At 40.6% G+C, this 27683-nt stretch overlaps 1 protein-coding gene across 4 annotated transcripts; it reads left to right on the top strand.

Moving 5' to 3' along the window:
• Positions 1 to 27428, top strand: INTS2 (integrator complex subunit 2). Of its 4 annotated transcripts, none has more exons than XM_027820117.3 (25): positions 1 to 229; positions 1418 to 1724; positions 2503 to 2641; positions 4480 to 4582; positions 4864 to 4977; positions 6061 to 6191; positions 6302 to 6475; positions 7074 to 7300; positions 8229 to 8354; positions 9042 to 9113; positions 9202 to 9316; positions 10117 to 10185; positions 11627 to 11761; positions 12380 to 12556; positions 13324 to 13432; positions 14995 to 15099; positions 15753 to 15917; positions 16672 to 16873; positions 17548 to 17673; positions 18951 to 19137; positions 20688 to 20939; positions 21740 to 21847; positions 22206 to 22311; positions 23156 to 23332; positions 25517 to 27428. In XM_027820117.3, the coding sequence occupies exons 1-25, from the start codon at positions 187 to 189 to the stop codon at positions 25684 to 25686; spliced, it is 3639 nt and encodes a 1212-aa protein (XP_027675918.2). In that variant the 5' UTR covers positions 1 to 186; the 3' UTR covers positions 25687 to 27428. The 4 variants fall into 4 exon arrangements, with proteins under 4 accessions (XP_027675918.2, XP_037736275.2, XP_043387308.1 ...); XM_037880347.2 differs by having other exon boundaries at positions 172 to 313; XM_043531373.1 differs by having other exon boundaries at positions 172 to 313; positions 23269 to 23332; positions 25517 to 25656.
• The last annotated feature ends 255 nt before the right edge of the window (positions 27429 to 27683 follow it).

Below are 27683 nucleotides of genomic sequence, written 5' to 3' on the forward strand. Positions count from 1 at the left end.
CCCGAGCCAAAGAAGCGGCCGCCTGACGCCACTTCCCGAGCGCCTGCCAGTTGTCCCGCCCATTCGCTGCTTTTCCGCCCCGCCGCTGGTTTCAATATTTTCCCGCCCATAGCTCCTCCTCCTACGTCCTGACGTTCGCTAGGAGCGACAGTCACACGTACAACGTAATTGGAGCTGGTGTCTGTGATGTCATTAACAGGGGACAAGCTTCTGAATTCCCCGCCGGAAGGTAGCGGCGCGTGGGCGGGGCTGAGCCGAGCCGAGCCGAGCCGAGCCGGTGGCGGTTTCGGGGCGAGAGGGGAACGAGTCCTAGGTTAGCTGGAGTCGGGGATTTTCTTCCCCGTTCGACGGGGAAGGTCCCGGACGCCTGGGTCCTCGTTGTGGGGTGAGGCTGTTAGAGCTTCCCCCCCCGCGCCCCACACACCGAGGGCCCGGACGCCGGGGTCCTGGTCGTGAGGGGGAAGGTTCTTCAGTCCCCCCCGAGGGCCCGGACGCCGGGGTCCTGGTCGTGAGGGGGAAGGTTCTTCAGTCCCCCCCGAGGGCCCGGACGCCGGGGTCCTGGTCGTGAGGGGGAAGGTTCTTCAGTCCCCCCCGAGGGCCCGGACGCCGGGGTCCTGGTCGTGAGGGGGAAGGTTCTTCAGTCCCCCCCGAGGGCCCGGACGCCGGGGTCTTGGTCGTGAGGGGGAAGGTTCTTCAGTCCCCCCGAGGGCCCGGATGCCAGGGTCCTGTTTCCACTCTGGAAGGAGGGCGGTTCAGAGCTGGGGTCTGGACGCCTGGGGTCTGCTTTCAGTGGAGGGCTAGGAGCGGGGCCCCGTAGTCCCTGCAGGAGGGTTCCCGGCCCTGTTGTTGTCCCGCTTTGCAGCCTTGGGCAAGTCGTGTTACTTCCCCCTCCCAGGGCACTGGCACTGCTGCCCCTTGCTTTCCTCGCCCTGGAGTCTGAGGTGAGGCTGCTGAGCAGCCCACTGTGGGTGCTGTAATAGAAGCGGCAGAGATGAATGCAGTTATAATAAATCCTTGCTTTGGCTCCTCGGGGTTTCTTGGCTGTGTTGGAGGCGTGTCCCATTTTGGAGACCTGGTGCCCTAGGATCTCAGAGCATCTTGGAGAGGCTCACAAACTTAACTTCATGTGAGCTCTTAGTGACACTTGAAAATAGCACCTGGGAGCCCTGATTACTAGACCTCCCAGAGCTGCAGATAGAAGGCAGATGTCCTGACGCAGCCTCCCTCTTCCAACCCCTAGACCCACCCTCAGAGACATGAACAGAACCCAGTAATCCTGATTCCTAGTCCTTTGCTTTAATTGTTAGACCACATTTACCTGCCCAGAGCTGTCAAAAGCTGTGATGCACCCTATACAAATGAAGCATTTATTTTATTTTATTTTTTTCTGATAATTGTATCTTTGTTTTGTCTTTAGGACTGGTGGTAAAAATGGCAGAGTGTTCTGGCCTTCAGTTTGTCAGCCCCTATGCATTTGAAGCAATGCAGAAGGTGGATGTTGTGCGCTTGGCAGCACTAAGTGACCCAGAGCTAAGGCTTTTGTTGCCTTGCCTGGTGCGAATGGCTCTTTGTGCCCCAGCTGATCAGAGCCAAAGCTGGGCTCAGGATAAAAAACTTATCCTTCGACTCCTTTCGGGAGTGGAAGCTGTCAACTCAATTGTTGCCTTGTTGTCTGTGGATTTTCATGCCTTGGAGCAGGATGCGAACAAAGAGCAGCAGCTTAGGTAGCTAAAAGTATACATTTTTAAATAATGATTGTTTAGAATCGTGTATGTGTGAATATTTAATCTGAATGTTGCTGTTATCTTCCAGAATATAATAGCTATAGCTATTCATGTTGGCCTGTCTTGATGCTCAAGTGGCACTGTGCTAAAACGCTATTTCACATCCCATGCGAGTTTCTTATACCTTGGGCTTAATAGATCAGCACGCAGCGAAGGTGGTGGGATTTATTGTTTTTCTCAGTAACTTAATGTTCTCTCCCCACCTCCAAAGCTGGACAAGGGGACACTGATGCCCTCCAAAGGAAGTCCTATCCAATTGCCTTTAACCAGAAGGACTAAGTTTTGGAATTCAGGGCTTCTGAGGGTGTATGGGAAATAGGGGCATCCTGAAGCTGGATGGCACCCCTTGGAACCATAAAGATGCACTTGTTAGCTTTGGCTATGGTCTGTATATTGAGGGGGGATAGAGGCACCTGTGTTTTGACAGTGCGTTTGAGCATTTGTCATGTGCATTATTTCCCTATCGAATGAGATTTGAAAATGTCATAAACTCATAACTCTTCTATTGGCCTGAGAAGACTGTCAAGGAAGTTTCATAGAATCAGCAAAACAAGTGTAGATTGTTGTTTTATTTCTTGCTTTAATATTTAAAGTGCTCGAAAGTATGGTGATGAGCATGGTATAAGAACCTATATAGAACAGAATAACCAAAAACGCTATTGGTTTCTATGCCTTAGTTTTTTTAAACAGCTGTTTTTGCCTTTTAATTATTTGTTAGACACAAACTTGGAGGAGGTGGTGGAGAAAGCATCTTGGTGTCACAACTTCAGCATGGTCTGACCTTGGAGTTTGAGCACAGTGATTCCCCTCGTCGGCTTCGTCTTGTGCTTAGTGAATTATTGGCAATTATGAATAAGGTGAATGTCTTTTTTTTTTTTTTTTTTAAATTCCTTAGTGATTGTAAATTTGGTATTGGTGCAGATGAAGAATCTGATAGATGGCAGTGTTGAGAACCTGGCAAAAATCAGTCTAATGTTGTGCATGTTGCATTTGGCCTTGCCAGTGCATCTGAATACTGACCTCCAATCCCTTAGCTACCCCAATCCCAGGTCACTATCAAGCAGAAATTGTCAATCATGCTAAATTGTCTAGACTAGCTCTGTTGGTAATTTAAACCCCATGTGAATCCAGCTTTCTAGAACTGAAAGGCCAGGGATAAGATTTTTCTAAAGTACGTAAATCCCATTTTTATAAGTGGCTTAGACACTTAAAAGCCTTTGGGCTTTTCCTGTTAAGTGCCTAAGTCACATTTGAAAATGGGAGTTAGGCTCCTAAGTGATGTAGGCACTCCTGAAAATTTTACTCCTAGCCTATTGTGCAAATGTTGCCTGCCCACTCCCACCCTCCATATTGGACTTTATTTTACTTTTCCACCTGGGAATTTATCAGATTTATACAACTGTCAGTGGACAGTGCTATTAAGTTTGAAAAAGTACTTTCAATTTTAATATATAGCAGGCATTATTGCTATTTCTATAACTCTACTTCAGCTAGTACAGTAATTAATTTCCTATAAATTCTTCCTTCTCCATATAAAAGTGCACACATTTGTTACAGTGCTACAGCATGATTGATCCAAAATTCCACAGATGGTTGTGCTATAACTGATGATTAAGGCTAAGATTGTCACGCAGGTTGCGGCAGTTATGGAATCCGTGACTTCCAGCAACCTCCCTGACATTGGGGGCCCCGCAGCAGCCCAGCCTCCGGGAGCAGCCTGGGGACCCTCCAGCCATTGCCCAGCAGTGGCGGGAACCCCCGCAACTGACAGGCCATCGCCACTGGTGGTGACCTCTGAGCTGCTCAGCCACTGCGAGCAGCCGGGGCCCCCTGCAGCTCCCAGCCACTGTTGCCGGTGACAGAGGGACCCCGGAGCTGCTCAGTGGCCGTGGGACCCCTCCAAGCACCTGGGCAATGGGAGTCCCTGCAGCTTCCAGCTGCTGCAGGGTGTGGGGAAGGATGCTGGACTCTCCTCCATTCCCATTTTGTCATGGATGGTTTTTAGTAAAAGTCAGGGACTGGTCACAGCTTCTGTGATTTTTTTTGTTTATTGCCCGTGACTGGTCCCTGCCTTCTACTAAAAATATCCCTGACAAAATCATAGCCTTATTGATGAAGTTATAAGCAGATTAATTACCTTGTAGCCTTCTATGGTACCAGACCACATTGAAATATTTTATACTTGAAGTTGTATGTATACCTACAGTATATGTATTAAGAACACTTAACAGAAAGCATAGTGAGTTAATAGAAAACCATAACTCTTTTTGGGATAAATATTTTGTATCCTGACACAGAGTTTCAGGCATTTGAGGTTCTTTAATATCCTACGTGTCATTTTGATTTAATGATGAGCTGTTGTTTTTAATCACAGCCATGGTTTTTAGACGAACGAGCTGCTCCCAAAAGATGAACCACCTAAGAGGGTTGGTTCCTTTTGTTATGTGAAATTCAGAGGCTGTTTTTGTTTACCATAATTGCAGTTGCATGCTCAAATATTATGAGCAACTCTGTGGTTCTTGAGAAATTTTGTTGAAGCAGAACTGATTACTGACAAAATATTCAGTTTTATTGACCATTCTTAACATACACAATCTATTGAGTTCAAATCCATGTGAAGTTGATGGAAACCAATGGCTATGCTATTTAGTCACCTTATTAAGCTTGTACCATGATGAACAACTTCTTTCTATAGGTTTTGGAGTCAAATGGTGAGTTTTTCTTCAAGTCATCTGAACTCTTTGAGAGTCCTGTCTATTTGGAGGAAGCAGCAGATGTTCTCTGTATTTTACAAGCAGGTGCGCTATTCTGTATTTCTGAAGCTTTGAGTAATGCTATTTTAAAATTTGTCAGTGTTTCACTCTTACACTAAACTGGTTCTAATTTCATAGATGGTTTTAGACTTAAAAGTCCACCCTTATTTCTGGAGTCGTCTTAACTGATGTAAAACTAATGGCCAGCTTCTTCTGAAGGAGAAGTGGCCCATTCGTTAATCCTAAAAGCCCAATGCTACCTGGAGATTGACCCTTAGAACCGTGTGAGTGAGTGCAATGGCTTCTAAAACCCTGTTTCCATTCAGAATTGCCTTCGCTGTTACCCATAGTGGATGTGGCTGAAGCTCTGCTACATGTTAAAAATGGAGCCTGGTTCCTGTGTCTCTTAGTGGCCAACGTTCCTGATAGCTTTAATGAAGGTAGGCTGTAATTTATGGTGTTCACCTTTTTTTTCTGGGAGTTTATAACAACTTGAGCATTAAAAATTCATTCCAAGTAGTATTCATTCTGGTAGCCCGGAGACACTTGTGTGTAGAAATTTAATTTGGATACATCTGTGTCTATCTTAGGAACATTCCTGTCCTGCTGCGTTCCCTCACTTAATGCTCACACTGTCCTGTGATATGGCCACTGCTTTTCTCCAAGGAGGCCTAATTGGGACTCGCTGCTCTGCCTGTCACAGTATTCCTAAAATGCAGCGTCTTATCTTTAGGTCACCAGTTTGAATCTGACCCAAGTCAATAGTGACCACAAAATAACACCACTGTTGGGTAGTAGACTACATCAGTCCAGTTCCTAGTATATGAGCATCCCCATTACAAAGCCCTCATCACAGTTCATGCTGATTAAAGAGGCCAAGGAATGCATGGTCATTGGTGATGAGCTTCCCTTTTGCCTCTGCGAGTTTTCCTTCCAGGTCAGCCTGAGGCATACTGAGGTGGGAGTAGGGGAGAAACTTACACTGCTGTTGTCCATGCTGTATCACTTGCATTGTTGGAGACTCCAGGACTGCCAGATACAGTAGAACCCCATTTATCTCTGGCTCTCTGCATTTACTGAACAACCAGGACTCCAGGACCAGAAGTGGGCCATCTCTCCTGTGGCTGCTAGATGGTGCTGCAGCATCACTTTTTCCCATTCTCCGGTTTATTCGGAGTTTTGATGATCTGATCTGGCCCCAGTCTTGATTAAACTGGATAAACAGGGTTCTGCTGCACATCACTTGACTTCAGTTTGAGAGGGGAAGATACAGGTATGATTTGCTGAGGTCAGTTGGATCATGCCTAAATTTGTAGTGACACGGTAAGCTCTTTGGGGCAAGGACTGTCTGTCTTTCTGTTCTTTGTTTGTATGGTACCCTGCACACTGGGGTCCTGGTCCATGATTTGGGATGCTAGGTGCTACTATAATACATAATGATGAGCAAAATAGCTCCTCAGAGTTCTGTCTGAGTGACTGTCCAGTGCAAAATATGGCTTTTCAGAACTCCCCGTAATGTTTAGTTTGTAGAGGTTTGATTAAGAATGGTGAACGTCAAGATGAGGAAAGCCTTGGAGGCCGTCGAAGGACAGAGGCGCTTCGTCACCTGTGTAAAATGAACCCTTCCCAGGCTCTGAGGATCCGAGGCATGGTGGTAAGCCTGCAATCGGTTCATTATGAAATGGCACATAAGTCCTAATTTTCTAATGTTCCATTAAGGATCACTTGTAAAATGGAGACTGGCTTTCTTTGGCTGTGTGCTAGGTGGAAGAGTGCCACCTACCAGGCCTTGGGGTGGCTTTGACACTGGATCACACAAAGAATGAATCTTCGGATGATGGAGTGAGTGACCTGGTATGTTTTGTGAGTGGATTACTACTTGGAACAAATGCGAAAGTTCGGACATGGTTTGGGACTTTTATTCGAAATGGACAACAGGTAAGAATCTGAGAATTCCTGGAGAACTGGTAAAAAATAAAGTTCAACGGTTTGGGTTTTGTGTGTGTTTTGTTCCCAGTGATCCTGCTTTTATACCTCACTGCAAGGCCTGATTTATGAGAAACCTTCCTCTAGCTGAAAATAACTGGACACCACTCCTCGGGTCTGCCAATTCTAGCGTAGGGTCACTGAAGAGCGCCATCTGGTGGTCCCTCTCTGCTGTCTCAGTGATTTTACAGTAGTCTCATAGACATGTGGACTGAGGGACCATAGATCTAATACGGTTTTAGATCGTAGATGATTTTAGAGCATAGTTCCATTATTGTCAGTCTTGCTACAGTTCATTTCATACCCAGCAGTAGAAAGTCATGCATTGGCTTGTTGCAATTATTTAATGCCTGTACCTCACTGAAATAGAGCATCATAATGCAGTTTTGCTGTGGCCGCAGCCCACCCAATTAAATGATTGTTGTTAACGTGGCTGCATGAACTTTCACTAAAATTGTCAACTACTAGGAATGTACCTTGTAGTAAAATGGCCAGATTGATGTGTTTTCCTAGAATTACTGTTGCTTGCTTCTTTCACCTTTTCCCACAGCGAAAAAAGGAGAATGTCAGTTCTGTGCTTTGGCAAATGAGAAGGCAGCTGCTTCTGGAATTAATGGGGATCCTTCCCACTGTTCGCAGCACACACATTGTAGAAGAAGCAGATGCCGACATGGAACCAAATGTATCTGTGTATTCTGGATTGAAAGAAGAGCATGTTGTGAAAGCCAGCGCGTTGTTACGTCTCTATTGTGCTTTGATGGGGATCGCTGGTCTGAAGTAATCAATATTTTCTTGCTATTGGTATTCTTACTAGCTGTTTGTCCATCTGAAAATAAATAAGACCTTTCAACTATTGGGAATCTCAGCCAGTTCCAATCTGGGCTTTTCTTCTCTGCCATAATGTCCTTGGTCCATACCTAGTAGGACTTGCTTTCCTTAGGACTGAGAATACACTCTGCTTGCTCTGTCTCCTCACCTATTTTGGAGTTGAAATTCCCAGCTTGTTGAAAGGTTCCTTATCTTTGTTTCGGACAGAACAAATATATAGTTTAAAATTCACAGAAACAGCTGTGTAATTCCCTTTCCTGCTACATTCTTGGCAAGAAAGCTTTCTGTCCTCGACTGGTGGGGTGAATGCATTTGTGAGAAGTCTCATTGTCTAAAGTGAGTTTCATATGAGAAATCTCTTGGTTCCTTTTCTGTAATATTTGTTCCTATAGAATTATTTTTAAAATATAGAGATCTGTCTTTGGAGCAGTATGTAAGGCAGAAAACTGCTGAAAATCCTGGTTATATTGGATCATGTCACAATACACTGCTTTTTTTACTTTAAATTTTTTATATTGGTTTGTTTCTATGGCTTGACTAATGATAACACAGTATCTTGTTACATTGTGGCTTCTAGTTGTATGAGTACATGATGATAATTGAGAGTATATAAGATATCTATCCGGTTATTCGGGACTTCTAAAGCAGATATTTTTATAATGAAATCTTTAAAACAGTGATTTTGGAATTCTTAAATCCAAAGAGAACTTCCAAGTAATTTCTATAACCATATATTGATATACTTACTTGATAAAATAACTTGTAATTCTAAGGTAAATAGTCTATAACCAGTGTAGGCAGGTTGGAAATGCGTTCAGCTGTAAGATAAATTGACTTTTTTTTGTGGGGGAAAACGTCCTTCACTTCTTTTGTTTAGACCAACTGATGAGGAAGCTGAACAGTTACTTCAGCTAATGACGAGTCGTCCTCCTGCGACTCCAGCTGGTGTTCGCTTTGTATCGCTCTCGTTCTGCATGCTCCTGGCTTTCTCCACCCTTGTCAGGTACCTAGAACAATAGAGACACAGCCTTCCAGAGATATTAGTGGAACATGGCCAGGGCAGCGGTAACCCAGATAGAAGCATGTGGGCTCTCCACGTGTTCTTCCTCTTTTAATTCTCTATGGACATGGAGCCTCTTCAGAAAGAGGTTATATCACTGGTGGGGTTAATAAATTGATGATGCTCCACCTCTGACTAGTGCAAAGTGCTTTGGGAAGTGGAGTACAGGCATTAGGCTGCTTTGCCTTGTGGTATTGCAGGGTGCTATAATTAAGGCCCTGGACTAGGCCTTCTGTATTCCTTTTCCACTGACTGCGTTTGGTGAGTATCTTACGCCACCACTCAAAGGGTTGACAAAAATACTTATTTAATGGAAGTGGCCTCCTAATAAAGGTGGAGCAAGAATTCTTTTATTTGGGGGTCCCTTGGTATGCTCTCAAAATAGGAAATTACCTAATAAGGGTGAACTTTTATACAGATTTTGCTGTAGGTGCTATCAGATTTAAAAGTGCTCATGTTTATTAGCCTGTTTGACTCTGATGAGCAAGTGAGGAAAAGTCTCTCTCAGTGTAAGAGCACTGTGCTCTGGTTGTATGTTCTTGACCATTAACTCCTTGGGTCTGCTGATTATTAGTAAAATTATGTGCGGCTCCAAAAATGAAACCGCTGTTGTGGAATTTCTTTGTTTAGTACCCCAGAACAGGAGCAGCTGATGGTAATGTGGCTGAGCTGGATGATAAAAGAAGAAGCCTACTTTGAAAGGTGAGAGCTTAATTTTCAAAATAACCTAATAAGCCAAGGTTTTATGTGTCCCCTTTGGAAACTCACTCGTTCATCTCTGTTCCAACAGCATTTCTGGGGTGTCTGCTTCCTTTGGAGAGATGCTCTTACTGGTTGCCATGTATTTCCACAGCAATCAGCTTAGTGCAATCATTGATTTGGTCTGCTCTACTTTGGGAATGAAGGTAACTTCTAAATGCATTCCTCCGAATGAATTTTTTCTCTTATAAATACACCATCAATAAGTGAATTTTATTTCAGTGTTATCTGACTTTTATACCTAAAGACAACTAAAAATCTGTGTTTCTACTTTGTTCTATACAATTGTATCTTTAAATAAAGAATCTTAGCATAAATAGATTTCCTTAGCATAAAAGCAAAATGTATATCGAGAAGTAGAATTGAAACATGAATGCCTGTTAATATCATAGCCTTCTGTATGCTAAAAGGTGTGTAAGATATCAAACTAAGTATTTTCAAAAGGAATTGCCCTATTGAAATGAACTTTGTGTTCTCAATGTACACAGTGTTCTTCTAACAGACTCCATTTTTTGCAAGTTGTAATGCAAAGTCCTTTCTAAAAAGAACTGTAAATCTTTCATTTAAAAAAACGTAGAAAAGTCACATATCATGTAAACTTCTTAAGCAGTATCTGAAAATTGGCCTGTTTTACTTATCAGCTGAGTCTTGGATTCAGTTTTTTCCCCTATGGGAGCTTCTGACTTCACTACATTTAAAAACAGCAGTGAGTTCTCGGAGTGGGAAAGAGAGACAGAATCTTGAACTCGTGACACTGGAATGTAAAATAGACTGAATTACAAATGTATAATTTTAATGTGTGAAGTATGGCCTTAACAAAGGCAGTGCAGATTCCTATCCAGGCTTAAATAGGTTAAACTCTAAAAGCTATTTATAATGTTTTACACTTTTGAACAAGCCAGATCTTAAAGCCTAAGAGCAAACACCTCCTCATTATTTGTTTCAGATTGTTATTAAGCCCAGTTCACTGAGCAGAATGAAGACTATCTTTACGCAGGAGATTTTCACTGAACAGGTAATCTTTGGGGTTTATTTGAGCCCCTCTTAATTAGCCTCTTACTCCACCTTTTCATGTTCTCTATATGTATGTGTGTATGTATATATATCTTACTATATGTTCCATTCTGTGCATCCAATGAAGTGGGCTGTAACCCATGAAATCTTATGCTCAAATTTTGTTAGTCTCTAAGGTGCCACAAGTACTCCTGTTCTTTTTGCAGAGTTATTGTAGCAGATCTAATGGAGAAGGAAGATTTTAGGACTTTTTTCTGCTGTCCTTACCCATGTTGAATAGTATCTTGTCATTAGTCCCACTGATTTCAGTGTGGCCCTGCTCACCATGAGTGGGACTGGCAGAATTGGATCTTTCATTTTTTGCTTATTTTTGTGGAGATGGTGATTTAAAAAAAGAAAAACAAAAAACCCAAAACCTATGGTAATCCATGTCAGCATAAACGCATAACAGGTGGAAAAAAGGACTGTAAGCATATCTTTCTTCAAAGAGCAAACCATTTTTAAAGGAGGCCCCTGGTTGAAACATCGTAGGCAGAGCTGATGGCACCATTAATAATGTGGTCCAACTTTTCTCATTTTAGACCTTGTGTTCAGATGATTATAACTTTGCCAAACTTTGGACTAAAATTTTATATCCTGGGTTTCTGCCTCAGGTGGCTTTTTTTAAACTTTAAGCCAAAAGAGTTAAGACATTTGGAGGTGCTAGAGCATTTCAGGCTTTGGAGCTTGGGGTCAGAGGGAGAAAATGGCTCAAGAGTATATGTCCACTTGAGCACACTCCCTTCAGAGCCTGGAATGGAACCTAAGATTCCTGAATCTCACCATTCCTCCCCCATAAACACATCTTTGAAACCCACTGGCCAAGTCTCGATCCATTGCTAGTGCTGATCCATAAAGAGGATGACAATCTACTATTGCTATCAATTACTCCATTAACTCAAGTGGTAGAGGTCTGTGCAGTGGATCGGTAGGTTCCAGCCTTGCTGATGAATCATGTGGGTGCCAGTATTACTCCAAGTGATGGAATTTTGTGTTTTTGTTTTTTTAATAGTTTGCTCTTTTTAAAAACCTAGGAAATTATACATACACACAGGGCATTTAAAGAACATTAAGGCTGCAAAATCAAGCCTTCAAGTTTTAGGAAATGTCAGAATTAAAATGGTCTGTGAAACTTTAATTTGGGTCCCTTGAGCATAAGCATTATGATACTGCCATTAATTACATGATCATATTGCCTACGCACAAAGTGGCCAAATTAGAGTTTCACGGGTAATTTTAATTCTGGCATTTCCTGACTGTTGAGCTCTTGATTTTGTAATCTTTTAACAGACTTCTTTGTATGTAATGTTTATATAAACTGGTTTTATGCAAGTACTGTAGAAAATCATTTGATAATGGAAAAGGAATGAAAATATTTTTCTTGAATATTATTTTTCCCATAGGTTGTCACAGCCCATGCAGTTCGTGTGCCTGTAACAGGAAATCTGAGTGCCAACATCACTGGGTTTTTGCCCATTCACTGTATCTACCAGCTTCTAAGGAGTCGGTCATTCACCAAACACAAAGTGTCCATAAAGGTATGAGAATTGTTCCATTCACATTCCAGAACATTGCATGATGATCAGGCTTAGGTTCCATTAATAGTTCCTGCGGCTAACCAGAATCTACAGGGATACAGATTTCTGCTGTTTTTATGTAATATCGATTAATGAAAATTTACAGTATGAATGAAATCTTTGTTGAGCTGGTGAGTGACCGCTGTCCGGTAACTGGGGACAGTACTGGGTAGAGTACATTGGGTTAGCGTGCAAGGCTTTAAGCTCTGTAAACCAGTGTGCACAACCTAATTAAGTCACACATGGTTTATCCCAGGTTCCATTTGTACACTTGTTAAAATCCTAATCAGGAAGAAGGAAGAGTAAGAATGTTCCTGAGTAGGACCAAGAGGTATTACTAGAGCTGTGCAACATGAGGAAACTCTCCCAGTGCTTGAGATATGACATCTGGCTCAGTCCAGAGCTGATGCTTTTCCTTTATTTTCCAAAGTGTTAATTTTGAAAGTGTGTGAATTTAACTGTCTGGTGGATCTAAATTAATTCATTTGGTTAAAATAGAGTTGTACTTGCACCTAAAAGTAGGAACAGTGTTTTCAGTTTCACCTGCTGCTGCTATTAAGTGTAATTTGTTTGTTCCAGGATTGGATTTATAGACAGCTGTGTGAAACCACCACACCACTCCATCCTCAGTTACTTCCTCTTATTGATGTCTACATTAACTCTATTCTTACTCCCGCATCTAAATCCAACCCAGAGGCCACAAATCAGCCAGTCACAGAACAGGAGATCTTGAATGTTTTTCAAGGACTCACTGGGGTAAATTTTTTTTTTTTTTTTTACTTCTCACATGTCTGTTCTCAGAAGTGTCAATTCAGAAATGTCTTCAATATGCTATACGGAAACTTGCTAGAAAATCTGAGCATTGCCTTGTTATGTTTCCCTGCTTTTACTCCCCATGTCCTAAACTGCCCCTTTCTGGCCAGAGATGGTCAGATGAGGTTCCCTTCAGATCCTATCATTGCCACTCTTTGCCCTGCTCCCTGGAAAATGCTGAACTTGCTGCCTTTGCAGCACCACCAACCCTTGCCTTTGCTAAATATGTGGGTTTCAGATGATGACTTCTTTCCAACAGCAAATTGAAGTGGCAAATGAGGCTGGCTTTCACAGTAACAATTCTTGCATTGTCTTGTATGCTCCCAGGTTAAAGATCATATTTTAAGTCGAAGGCCCTATATTACATTTCTGGGAAGCAGTTGTTTACATGTGGAGTGAGAATGGGAGGCTGAAACTTTCATAAGGGGCTTGCTCCAGGCTTCCTAAGGCAAATCAGCACTTGCTTCTAACTGTAGAAATGCCCAAGATATCAAAACACTTTTAATGGTCTGAAGTTTTCTAAATTACTTTTTTAAAAACAAAAATACCCCAAACCCTAAACTTGGGCCAAATTTAGCTTGACAATGTCACTTTGACTTCAGCTTGGTTGCCTTGCTTTTCCCCCACAATGTTCTCTGCTGAGTCCAAACTTTTCCTTTTAAGAATAAGGGCTATATAGCAACATGACCTCTGTATGGTTTTCTATGCAGGGAGAAAATGCTCGTGTTAATCAGCGTTACAGTATCACAGCCCAGCTGCTTGTCCTCTATTATGTCCTGTCTTATGAAGAGGCTCTCCTGGCTAACACAAAGACATTAGGTACGTGGGTGTGTGTTGTGCACATCATTGTGATTGAAAGTCAAATGGAAACTGAAGAGATCTTGTATGAACAAATGTCAGAATCTGACAACAAGAACTGACACTTCCTAAAACAAATGACATCAATTTCAGTTGCTGTAGTAATGAGCACAGCAGTAAGAACCTTCTAATGTTCTTATTCACTCTGTGAGAGCTAGCACTGACTCTTGTATCTATCACAATATTATGTAGCTGATCAGAAGACTCGAGGTCAGGAGTAGGAGTCAGCATATCTTCTGTTATGAACCTGTGGTTCTGTTGTCTGTGTTCTACGTCAGCCATTTCAGATCAAGCCAGGGTGAAACTTGGCAGAAAAGTTACCTCCAATTTTTCTATAATAAACTGCTTTCTAAGTGATGAAAATACCAAAACGTTTTTGGTAGTGTTGGATGCTCTTTTCACATGGCAATGAATTATATTATTGGCACTTTATTTTCTGGCTTTGTGGGTATTTTTTTTAAAAATGTGGACATGGCTGAGTAACTCTTTCTATGAAATACTTTAAACCGGCACTTAATGAGTGTTCTACGATTCATGAACTCACATTTGATTTGGGTGGAAACCTGCTGGTAAGCATGGTGTGCATTTCCAGCCACCGTTTAACCTTGCAGATCTTCCAGCATTCATCAATATGCATGTCAACTGAGTGTGTGCTATGCTACTTAGTATTATGTGAGAGTAAAATGTCATATTAAAATTCATCAAGCTTCTTCCCATGCTGATAGCTTGCATACTGCTGTAGAATATGGTGTGTGCCGGCAGAATACATTCTGCATAGTACTGTACCGTCTTTCCATGTTGTTCTTTGAATAAAGAACATTCAGACTTGGGGTGTGGTCTCATAAGATAAGGTTGGACCTGGTTAAAACTAGTGAGGCAGAAATCCAGTGATGATCCATGAACTGAAGGGAGAGGTGGTAGGTGAAACTCTTTGCAGAGCTGAGGTCCTTTGGTCATTAAGGATCCCCTGATACTTTTCACAAGACTAGGAGTGTTACCTTAAGTGTCCTGGTCAAAATTAATCTTGAATAATTCTAGTCTGGTTTTTGAAATTCTCACTGCAACCTCAGTTGACAAAACTTATAGTTTACTAGCAGTAATTGTTGTGTAATATTCCTGGCACAAAATGGCTGTCTCAAAAGTGATTGTGTTTAATTGGTGGGTCAAATGAACTCTATATGTACAAATTGTACAGCACTTTGGGGTCATTCAGGATGTGGGGCTGGGGGAGAAGTGCTATGAAAATGCAAGGAACTGGTGAGTTTATTATTACCTTTTTTTTTTTAAAAAAAGAGAGCTTGGTGTAGGGCCCTGATTTCATGTTCAAGAGCAGGAAAATATAGTTGGATCAAATGTCCATTCTGACTTCATCAGAGGGTGATTCTGTTGTCCTTATGATCTGCAGTATGAGCAAGTAGATTGGCAGCCCGAGCTCTCAATTCGCTTGTACCTTCTAGTCTAACGCATAAGATTTTAATAGTGGTAGGAATTCTTAATTAGTGTGTAAATGTCTTTCCTTACAGCTGCCATGCAAAAAAAGCCCAAGTCTTACTCTTCAGCACTGATGGATCAGATTCCAATCAAGTACCTTATCCGGCAGGCACAAGGACTGCAGCAGGAACTGGGAGGTATATCTGAGCGTCTTAACATACGAGAAAGGAAACTGAGCATGATCTGTTTTCTGATGTCCTGTATTTGTTGAGCGGAACTATAAGAAAGTAGCTTTCTCCTGGTTTGTGGTGTTGTCTTTTTATTGATATTTTTATAACTTGCAGTTCTCCTACCTTTTGGATCCTCAAATTTATGCGGTCTTTCTGCTTTTACCTGTCTTAAAATCTGTCAACAGCTTAGAGTGAGCTTAGATCCATCTTTAGAGAAAGCTACCATATAACAATAACTGTAATGTACCCCTGTCTGAAACTTGTGGAACAAACTTCCATTTCTTACGGTGGATCCTGACATACGTCAAACGTTCTGTAACGTTCTTGAGAGTTTTCAATTTGCTGTCTCCCTTAGTCTACCTGAAGCAGAGTGTGACATTTTGGAAAGGTAGAAGATACCATCATAATTTCCTTTGTGTTGTAGATATTTGAGCTCTAATCTGAGGCTGTAAATACACAAGCTTATTTAATACTGATGGGGTGAACTACATGCACTTTAGTACATTCCCAGAACTCATTCAATGAAACTTTGTTATTGAGGTGATAGGGACACAATTTATTCAGCCAAAAATATATTGGGATTTAGATTGGAGAGACTGAGCTCTTTTTAACTCTTGAAGGCTTGCATTCTGCGTTGCTGCGCCTCCTTGCTACTAACTACCCACACTTGTGTATTGTGGACGATTGGATCTGTGAGGAGCAAATCACGGGTACAGATGCCTTGCTGCGACGGATGCTTCTTACCAACACCGCCAAAAACCATTCTTCCAAACAACTCCAAGAAGGTAAGTAATAACTTCAACTGTGAACTAGGCAGTTCCTGTTTTCTTTCCTAATAGTTGAGTTGTCTGGCCTACATAAACATTGAAAATAACATGCATGTGATAAGCAATGTAGCTTTTCCTCCTGTGTTTGTAGGTGCATAATTGAGGATTATAATAGCTAGGTAGGAAAAACACCCACTAGATCAGATTCTCAAATGTACCACTACAAATACACTGTTACTAGACTGGAAAATATTTGTTTGCTTCTCTGCAGTATAACTTACGATGGACATAGTGAAGATGGCTTCCCCAATATAGTTTTATGCTGTACAGTTCAGATCTATTATGTGCAGCATAAGTTATTTGGAATCGCTACCTATGATATAAAAATTATTTGAAATCACAGCCTAGACCATATCAGTTGGTCTTCATAGAGTTCGCTGAACTCTAGAAACACTAGCTCCTTATGTTGCAGTGAAACTTTCACTCTTTTTTGCTTCTCCTCAAAGAAAAGCCATGGCATTTCTTTAGGATGGGTTCTAATTCTATTCATTACACAAACTGCATTTGTGATTTGCACCAGCCAACTGGTTGGAAGCTATTTGCTCTTTCTGACCACTCCATCAGGTTGCACTTTGGTGGTTGTGTTGGGAACTGTACAGCAGCAAGCTTGTTAGCACTGAGGTTTATAAATGGTTCATTTTAAACAAGGATTTGTAAAATGACAGAAGGCTAGTTTGATGATCAGATTTCCCACTGCTTTTTTTTCCTGTAGCATTTTCCATGCTCCCAGGAAATCACACCCAGGTGATGCAGATTCTAGAACACTTAACACTACTATCTGCTGGTGAGCTGATCCCCTATGCAGAGGTATTGACATCAAATATGAACCAGCTGCTGAATACTGGAGTCCCACGGAGAATTCTTCAGACAGTCAATAAGCTTTGGATGGTCCTTAACACTGTGATGCCTAGAAGGTAGATTCAGCTTACTGTTCAGTTTAACATAGGTAAAGTGGTAGAATGCCATCTCCTATTTCCTCAGCTTTGACACGCTACTGCTCTGAGTGGTGGTAGGCTATGGACTTGATCCCAGAAATTAGGTTGGCACCTCGTGAGGTCAGGTCCTTTTTATAATGACATTGCTGGAGCTAAACTTGTACCTGTTCTCCAAAGAAAAGTACCTCTTACCATTATAAAAGACTTCACAGATAAGTAAAAAGGAACAAAGGTCACATTTAAAAAAAAAAAAGAAAAAAAGAAGGAACGTACAACTGTCTTCACATACACTTTAAGAATGGGATTATGGCATGCATCCGTTTATGGTGGCTGGCTGAACATAAAATTTAGGACCCAGGTGCTTACAAATGTATTTGACAGCTTGCTTTTTAGAACAAGTAGATTCTCTGTATTGCACTGAAAATACACCTCGGGTGGATGACTTTCCAGAAAAATGCATATTGTAAGAAAATGTCTTGTTTAATCCTTGAAGTAATATTTAATAATCAGTGTAGTAAACCTAGGATTTTAACTGTAGGCTGAGAATGTGTAATTAGCTGGCACTCATTTATTTCAGCTGTTGTCTGTTAATCTGTGTGATCCTGTTTTATTTAAGCAGTAGCTTTTAGATTTAAAAAAAAGTGTCCTTCTAGGTTGTGGGTGATGACTGTTAACGCGTTGCAGCCTTCCGTAAAGATAGTTCGACAGCAAAAGTACACTCAGAATGATCTGATGATTGACCCTCTCATTGTACTAAGATGTGATCAGAGAGTTCACAGGTAAGTGAACTCCAGCTAACTTTTCATAATACTCAGGTGTTCTGAGACCACCACCTATCATGGTGACCAATAGACTCATTGTTTCCTTGTACTCTCCTATCTGTCAGCATCTGCCTTTTGTCTCTTACCTTATACTTAGAGACTGTAAGCACTTTGGGGCCGGGACTTTGATCTCTTTGTACAGCATCTAGCACAACAGGGTCCTGGTGCATGACTGGGTCACTGGGCACTATGGTAATACAAATAATTATTATTCATTGAGTTTACTTAACGTATTACCATGTAATGGTATTTCATGGATGACTTCTGTAAAATGTTCTAATATCCAAAATCCTCTCAAGCTTTAATTTGTTCTTTACCTTTCTTTTTTCTTTGTCACCCCCATCCTCCCATTTCACTTATTTATAACTATCATTTACTTACCTTCGTTTCGTCTTCATGTTCTCTAGTTTCTATGGGTCCCCCCCCCACCCCCCCCTCAGCTTTAGTTCTTCCCCTAGTAATTGATCCATTATTCCCCTGGAGTAAGTAGTTTCCAGTTGACTCCAGGCTTTTTTCAATATCCCTCTGCAGGCGTTGAAGCTTGTGTTGACATTGTTTAATCTCCTCCATTGAGTGAGATATTAAAATCCCGTCCTCTGTATACCTGGCTATCCATGTGCGATTTAAAGATCCCACATTTCTAAAAATGGAAGGGAGAATCGTGGCCTATGTTAATTTACAGTCAAATTTGGATTTAACGCCCAAGCACTTGGAGAAGAATTGAGAGCTGGATGTCAGCTACGTTTGCCTATATAGATAAGGCATTACCACCATCAAACTTTGGGCTGCAACATATATGAATGGTGTTTTTCAGCTCCCTTTCATTCCTAGGCTGCAATAGGTCAGTTTCTTTTGCAATTTACGCATATTATAGTTTGTGTGCGTGGAAGGCAGAGTCGAATGGCAACCCTTTAGAGGTGAATTTTGGCTGACAACATGCTGCTCTTTATCATGTGGAAGAGCTGTAGTATTACCAGTCTGCAACCAAGGGTACATCTTCACTGTGCAAAGGGAAAAAAAAGAAGTGTTCTTACCTCGGGTTAGCTAACTTGGGTTACAGTAGCAATGAAGATATGGCAACTTGACGTTTAACTTGGGTAGCAGCTTGAGTTAAAGCCTATATGGGTCTTGTCAATCTGAGGAGTTTTCACACTTTCCTTACTCAGCTTTATCCAGCATGTGTGCACGCTCTACCTGTTCTAGCCAGTAACTGCCTTTTGTTTGTCATCTGTTAGGTGTCCACCTCTGATGGATATTACTCTGCACATGCTGAATGGATATCTCCTAGCTTCAAAAGCCTACCTTAGTTCCCACCTAAAGGAAACGGCTGAGCAGGACATTAGGCCATCCCAAAATATGATGGGCCCAGAGGCCCCAGAAGTTACCAGAGAGGAACTGAAAAATGCATTGCTTGCTGCCCAGGTAATAGTGATGAAATGGATGGTAATGAAGATACAAAGCTAATGATGATAGCTCCAAAATATGTAAGCACTATAGACAAATATAAACAGTAGGGAAAGCAGAGAGACTGTTTATACTGACCTCTCCTATCATAAGTAGAAAACTGACACTCTGTTCAACTTCCAGATTGTATCTAATAGCCTGAACTCTTTTCTCTCATCTATTTTTCTAGCCCAGAGCATCATGCTGATGGCTGACCATTACAACACCATCTTTCTCTGTCAGTAGAATAGAAAAGAGTTCTGCTTTTGTTCCCCTTTTTGTCTTCTCCCTCCCATTGTCCAGAGGAGTATTTTTATACCCTCACAACATTGGAATTATAGAGCATGAGCAAATGTGACAGCCCCCTGAAGGCCTTTTCAATGATGTTAGCTGCTTCTGTTAAGTAATTTTACGAAGTGCAAGGCTAGGGAATGGTTGATTTGGTTACCTTAATGTCTCAGAGCTCTTGTTGCGAGTACTTTTTATTTTACACACACGCTTCTCTCTTTCTTTCTCTCTCAACAAAGTGTAATTAACGACTTGTAACTTGCCTCCAGCTGGGAGAGTGATTGAGCAGTCAGTTTCGCAGCCACTATAGTTTTGATCATCCAGGAAGAGGTTTTCATACTTGGGTGGTTAGCTTATTGTCCTCTGGATGCAGTGTACTGCATGGCCATTTGTGTAGCCTTCTCTGATCTAGAACCAGCTTAGGGCAGGATCGGTTTCCCTCTTTATAGAGTGATGCTGTAAGTATAGATCTCTTTGGATTAATATTTTACACTAGCTAGGATAGTTTAGATCAGGATATTTGTATACTTTGCATACAAGGCACATGTATTTGCATGTATAGTCTGTGTACAAGTTTTAATATTAAAACTCCTTAGTCTTTGTGTGTGCATTATAGAACAATATTTGATTTCTAGAGAATTATTCTTAGTCCATTGACGCTTTAGTGATTTTTTTTTTTTTAAGTTTTTGGCTTTTGTTGCTTAAGATTTTAGTCTCAATTTAAAATAACGTTTTTAATAACTCATTACCCTTTATTCCAGCCTTAAACAAGCAAATCCACAGCTTCTGTACGGGATCAACTGTAGCTATTTTTCATGCCTTAGTTTCTTACGTTGCCAGTAACTGACACAGTCACACAGCATATATTTATGTAAAGTTACGCTGAGTACGTCCTATACTGACATTAGGATTTTAGGTAACAGTAAAATAGTCCCTGTTAGCTGCATAGTGTCTGCCAGTTTCAGTGAACAAAAGCTGAACATTATAGCAACGAGAGAGAGAACTGGAATACATAACTTATTTAAAACACATGCATTTGGTGGATAATAGCCTTGCTGTGGTTATGTTGTTTGACTATATCGGATGAATGGGCAGAGCATGTAACAAGCAAATGTTTCATTCCTGAATCTGCTTTTTCCACAGACGCAGTGTGTTTGTATATAAGTTGCTCCATGAGTACACGTATATATTCGTGCTTCATTTTGTTTTACTAACTTTTGTGCTGCTTGACTCCTTTCCAGGACAGTGCTGCTGTGCAGATCCTTTTAGAGATTTGCTTACCTACAGAAGAGGAGAAAGCTCAGGGCAGCAACTCTCACAGCCTGCTAAAGAATATTCATAGTACTGCTGCCATTGGACCCCAGAGTAAGGGCCTAGAAGAGGAAGAAGATAGCCTTTTGTGTAATCTTCGAGAAGTGCAATGTCTCATCTGCTGCCTACTGCATCAAATGTACATTGCAGATCCCAACATCGTTAAACTAGTTCACTTCCAGGTCAGTTTTTTGTGGGCTACATCTTCTTTTCACATTTTTGTAATGGCTCTTCAGGAAGTGATAGTTGGCTAGGGCAACGCAGAATGAATCTAAAACCTGTGCACTCATGTAATGTTGGAAAGAGAACAAGGGTGGAGCTTTTCTTAGTATAGTAGTTGTTTTAGATCCAGCTTCTAGTGCTTATTCAGGTATCTGGCCGCATGTATGCAGGCACTCAAAAAGCAGTGGTCAAGAGGGAAACAGCTAGGTACAACTTTTGCTCCCCACCACTCATGTGTGTTCATATGTATCCCTGTACCACTACAGATAGTATTGGAGTGGGCATTTTGGGGTGGGGAATGGGGCTAATCCATGTTATGTGCTCAGCCTGTAACCAACCCACTTGTTCCACAATTTGTGCCAATTACTTTTTCCTTAGCAGGAACTATTTGCACTCAGGGCCACGTTCTGTATATTGGCTCACATTAATGCTGCTTTTTAAGCCTGTTAATGTGTCTGTGCTAAAAGCCTGAATTTGGCTGTGAGTGTGGGAACAGAAGGAGAAGGATTGCCTCTGCAGAAGTTGCTGGTGATACTTGTAAAAATCTGGAAAGCCAAGCAAATTAATTGTCTTGATGCAAACACGACTTGGATGACACTTTATCTTGGTCTGTGTTAAGGCGCTGAGTAAATGTTGTGAGTAAAATGTTTAAAACAATGTAAACAAAGGGCTTAAAAAAAAAAAAACTTAATGCAGTTAAGCTTCTAGTATGACTTTATGAAATTGAATAAAGTTTTTTTTTTTCTTCTTGTTCAAATAGGGTTATCCATGTGAACTTTTGTCACTGACAGTGGCAGGTATTCCTTCCATGCATATCTGTCTGGATTTCATACCAGAGCTCATTGCTCAACCTGAACTTGAAAAACAGGTACTGTATGGCCATATAGCTTGAGAGGCATTGGAAGTATTTAACCTTGGAGAAACCTTTCTCTGGGCTGTAAAGTACTGCAAGGGAATGCTGAAAAACATTTCCCGTTGATGTTAAATTCACAAACATGTTTTTCCTTAATATTAGCTTTGGTAAAACATTTTTACAAACATTGTAACTGCATTTGTCTGTGCCTCAGTTTCCCCATTTGTAAAATGGGGACAAATTACTGTGCAGAGGGTAGAGGCCAAATTAATTGTTTTGTAAAGATCTTTGGATTGGAAGTGTGATAGAAGTGCAAAGCAAATCTATATTAAAAAATTTTTTTACCTGTTTTTCTCCCTCTTTACCCCCACAGATATTTGCCATCCAGCTGCTTTCATATCTGTGTATCCAGTATGCATTACCTAAATCGCTCAGTGTGGCTCGCTTAGCTATCAATGTCATGGGAACACTGTTAACAGGTAAACAGCCAGATAACATCAAAACACTAGAATACTTTTGTGGAAAAGTGGTTGTAATTTTACTCTAAGGCAGGGGTTCTCAAACTTCATTGCACCCCGACCCCCTTCTGACAATAAAAATTACTACAGGACCCCATGCAGGGGGCCTGTAACCTGAACCCTGCCACCCAGGGCTGAAGCCCTCACACTTGGGCTTTGGCCCCAGGCCCCAGCAAGTCTTAGGCAGCCCTGGCAACCCCATTAAAATGGGGTCGCAACCCACTTTGGGGTCCTGACTCAGTTTGAGAACTGCTGCTCTAAGAGGAAATATACATTCCGCTACACTCTTTCGATATCCCAATCTGTCTGTCTTTTAATGAAAAAAACAAGATTAAAAAAGTTCTGTATATTCATACAAATTTTTCATCTCTATATTAGTATAAGTTTTAGACAGTTGTGCTGGGCACAGTGAAGAAACTTGCAAACCAACAGTTAAACTGTTCTCTCATCCCTTATGAGTTCCTAATGAGTTGTTAGAATTAAGTAACGTTTAAGAGACTAGCATGTAGGAAACTTGGATTCCATCCTAATTAGAAAGCAGGAAAGAAACTTATTGCCTAATTTTATCTTATTTATCTTGCTGATGTCACAGAAGAATCCTAGTAATTGGTATTTTATGCCTTTTAAATGCACGAGGAAGTAGCATGGAATAATGTTGCATGTTTGCTAAGGTTTTTTTTGGCTTTATAAGAAATGCACATAACATGTTTAATCATAACATGAAATGGCATTTTAGGACATGGGTTACAATCATAAATGTAATGACAGCTCTTGATTCTTTTCAACATTTCCCCTTCCTTGCCAGTTTTAACCCAGACAAAGCGCTATGCTTTCTTCATGCCGACTCTGCCTTGTTTGGTCTCCTTCTGCCAAGCCTTTCCTCCGCTGTATGATGATATTATGTCTCTGCTGATACAGATAGGACAAGTTTGTGCATCTGATGTTGCTACACAGACAAGAGACTTTGATCCAATTATTACACGTAAGTAATGACTCTGCACATTCCAAAACTAATGGTATAATTCAAGACATATAATTCAATGGTATAATTCAACAACTGTATTTCTTAACATCTTGAAAGGTTACAGTGGGTTTTTGAGGTCACTGTGAAAGTGACCGTCCTCTCCCCCCTCCCCCTGGTTTTTATAAATGCAGATGGGGCCATAAGATGATGTGATATATGGTATTTGCAATAGCAGACTTGGAATGAAAGGGATAAGCAGAGGCTTTTGGCTTCTAATATATTTTATGGACCTCTTGCGCTGCTTATTTCCTTAAGAATGAATGAAATTGGACGTTCTGCTTCTAGGGTACAAATGAGCTGTAACAGGGTAGAGTATCTCACTTTGAAACATGGCTAAGAAATAAAGTCCACAGTGTTATCCTATTCTACGCAGTAAAATTCCAGAGTTGTGTAAGGTTTGTTATGCAACTCCCTTTAATTTAAGGAGGTGCAGTTAAACCCTTATGCAGTGATTTGAAAATGTGCCTCATAAAATTTATTCTTATTCAGTTTTCCAGTGGGCTGTTTAGAAACAGGAAGGAGATGGTTATTATCCCAGAAAGAAGGGACCTTTCAGCTAATAAGTATATCTTGCAGAAGAAAACAGGAAACTAACATCAAGAGAGCCCTTCTTGCAAACTGGGCCCTTTCCTTCTTGCCCTTAAATTATCAGATTTTATAAATTTTGTTTCACTTGATAGAATTTTGTGTCTCAAGCTGTGTTTTCTAGTAGGTATGGGCATTCTTATATTAATGCACCCCTGAAGAAAACTCGATTTCACCAGAAAGACCAATTACCTCCTTGTTTCCTTTTACCATGGCATCCGTAATTTACTTTTTGTTGTTGAGAGTCTCTCTCTATCCAGGTGCATTTTGTTGTATTTATAGAAGTTCATTGGGCTTAGAATAAGAATCTTCATATTCCTGGCTGGAATTTGTTCCCCTTGGCTCTTGATGTTCACTGACAGAATCCATGACTGATGCACATTTATTACTTAAATTGTCATGAATTTCAGGGTGTGGAAAGTCCTGGCTTCTTTTTTTCTCCTATATGCACCCGAGCAACGGCAAAAGTTCACTCCATGCATTTTGTGGTTGTTAATGATTGGCCTTGAAGCTTTTAAAGATCTCCCATGGACACTTTAGATTGCTTTGTTTTCTTAATATAGTTGTAGCTCTAATATACTCTCTCTGACTTTTTCCATCGCAACAGTGTTTCCTGGGGCAGGGTGTTAGAGTGGAAATGAGTTGAAATCAAGCTGACCCACATATTAGGTACACATATATAGTAGGTTTCAGAGTAGCAGACTGTGTTCGCAAAAGAAAAGGAGTACTTGTGGCCCCTAGAGACTAACAAGTACTCCTTTTCTTTTTACATATATAGTAGTTTTACTATATATCTCTAGCAAATATGAATATCTTTGTGGAAATTAAGTGAGAATATCATGCTGTGCAGGAGAGGAGTTGTTGGTTAGGGTTGTAACTGAGTGTCCTATTGGATACGTGGAATAACATTTACAATAGTCTGGGGAAGGGGAATGATGGACACTGTAGAAGGGATATTCTGGTTCTGTGTAGTGACTAGCTTGTAACTCATAGTGAAAAGGTGTGTAAAGTTCAAGTATAAGTGCCTGTACTTCACATTCTAAAATGGCAAAAAAAAAAAAGATATGCCTATAATGGAATGTCATTGGTGGGTGATGTCTGCTGCATCTATAAGGGGTGAAGAAGTGTCTAATGGCTGGCACAGGAGAGCTAGGTTCTATTCCCAGTTGTACTGCTGACTTATGTCGTCTTGGGCAAGTCACTCAAGATTTGCGCTTCCTCCCCTTTCTAAAGCAAACGGAATACCCATTTCACAGGGTGCTGTGAGGCTTTGTTCCCCTTACCCTAGGAATTATTAAAACCATTGTCTTTCTGTCAGAAAAGAACCAACCAAAAATAAAAACAGGTGGACCTAAGTGAAACCAAACAGAAATGTTCCCTCAGTATCTTCAGAAAGGTTGATGGGATTAAACCAGTGCATACCTGGGCTCTCATCTGCTACCACCCCAGGGACAATGTTTCCAGTTCACCATCTGAAAACGTGCACACTTGTCTGTGTACATAGGAGAAGAAGCAGTTTTTGTTGAACTGTGTGTTTTTCTATCTAATTTTGCATAGGTCTCCAGCAACTAAAGGAGAAACCAAATGAACAATCAGGACTTTGTAAAGATTCATTTTATAAGAATGGACTAAAGAATATAGGAAGCATGGACCCTGACGTTCAGTTATGCCAGTGTATTGAAAGGACCATCATTGAAATAATTAACATGAGTGTTAGTGGAGTTTAGGAAAAACAGAAATGAAGTTGTATTACAGCAAGTACGATGTACAGTTTCTAATTTTGGTAATAACTGCCAAAGTGGAATTAGGAATTGGATTGGAACCAGTAGTATCGTTCACTTGTTGGATTCTACACAAAGTGGACAGGATCAGTCCACAAAAGAGGAGAATTCTTAAGGAGATCTGCACTACTTTCCTTTGAAAGCCTTTCTGCCTCGAGTGATGTTCCTAAATGAAGACCCTTCTAGTGGAGTTAGGTTGTGAATACCTGCAATGTTTTCACATAACACCCTTTTAAAAAGCAGCCTGTGAAGTAAGCCTAATGTTTGTCTTAGCATGTTGAGCCTTCCCATCTTGCAGAGACATGTTGGGTAAGAGAAGAACATGCAGGGAAAATTGGGATTGAAAAGCATTAATGCAAACAGACAATTGCAACAGTGTCTTGCAAAGCAAGATGCAGTACACTCCTTAAAGAACAGCATGGAGAAGACTGGAAAAACCACTGTAAATTGCTTCTGCAGTTCCACAAAGTCTTAGACAAAGACTAAAAATCATTCCATTCACTTTTCATACCACTGCACAAGGTTTGAGTTGATGAGATCAGCAACTTAAAATATTAAGGCATTCATTTGCAAATGAGTCTACTTTTAAAAAATTGGACAAACAAGTTTGGGATGACTTTAAAAAAGTCTTGAAATTGGTTAAAAAGTTTCAACAAATGTTAATACTGCAAAAGCACATTCTTTTTAACGAACTTTATTTTTATAATGCTGCTCAATTATCTTTAGTATGTTTTTTAAATATTGCTTAGTGTAACAAACATGAGAGGAGCCTAAAGCACTAACTGCAAAAGATCTTTTGATTTATCATCTGGAAAGGATTTAAGAATCAGTGTTCTTGAGGCCAAAGTGATTAGTGCTAAATTGCCTTGTGATGAATGGCAGATTTTAGCCATAGCAAAGTGGTTCTAAGAAAAGTAGTATGTCATGAGCGGTGTGCAGTTTGGTGAATTAAAAGGATCAATCCTTCGGTACTTCATGAACCCAGAACTTCTGAAAGTAGTGAGTAGTTACTGCATGCAAGAAAACTGCAGGATGAGGCCTTTGTTCTCTCTTGCATTGTGCCTGGTACACCCTTCAGCAATCTTCTGCAGCCATGCACAAGCTCTTTTGGTGTAGCAGGATGACAGTCTCTACTAAAGCCATAAATATACGAAAGTAAATGGCTTTGTTGTGTGAGGTGAGTGTAGTACTTCTAGCAGGCATTTTGCTATTAAAGTTGCCATTCTAAGAGGATCTTCTACTGTATTAAAATGACAGCATCCATGGTCTTTCAAAAAGAAAAAAAGTAAAATATTCTGTTTTGATTAAATCTGTTTTTAATCCCATGAAGAAATGACTCGATGACACTTAAAAACTGTGGCCTTCACTTTTGTGTAGCTTGTCCTTCAAAGGTATCAGACAGCGTGCAGAAAAGCTAATACTGAAATTGCAAAACTAAATGTACAATACGCATTCCAGTATTACCTCTGTATTGATTGGTCAAAGCCTGCAATAACCATGTATTAATACACTTTTAGTAGAAAGATGGTATGCTTTTTGCCATATGTATTGATGTAAAGTATGTAAATAAGTTAAATTTTATTTGTTTTTCTCAAGATTGTAATATTTTATATTCTGTAGTGACATTTTAACGGAAACCTAATGTACATATATTTTTTTGGATGGATTCATAAACTGTTTCAAATGGACTTGCATGGACTGATTACTCATTTCAAATTTAAAATCCTTTCCAAATTGGATGTCAGTTTAAGTGAAGGAGCACTTTCTTCAGGCCTCAAGCGCACAAACTAAATAGCTTTAAAAATCACTGAGTTTCTTACAAAATCAGTTACTTATCCTGTGATCTGTTTACAAACATTTAAAAGGTAAAGTTTGAAATATGAACTCCCTATCCCTCTTCTTCCCCCCCACCCCCCAATAAACCTCTTCAGGAAAAGATTTTC

The sequence above is a fragment of the Chelonia mydas genome, chromosome 17 (assembly GCF_015237465.2).
Source record: "Chelonia mydas isolate rCheMyd1 chromosome 17, rCheMyd1.pri.v2, whole genome shotgun sequence".
Lineage (NCBI taxonomy): Eukaryota > Metazoa > Chordata > Testudines > Cheloniidae > Chelonia > Chelonia mydas.

Excerpts from the sequence above, each read along its gene's own strand:
- INTS2 (XM_037880347.2), top strand. The coding sequence starts at position 187 with ATGTCATTAACAGGGGACAAGCTTCTGAATTCCCCGCCGGAAGGTAGC. Across the intron at positions 4,978-6,060 it reads TCCTGATAGCTTTAATGAAG|TTTGTAGAGGTTTGATTAAG; the intron begins GTAGGCTGTAAT and ends CGTAATGTTTAG. Across the intron at positions 20,940-21,739 it reads TTAAACTAGTTCACTTCCAG|GGTTATCCATGTGAACTTTT; the intron begins GTCAGTTTTTTG and ends TTGTTCAAATAG.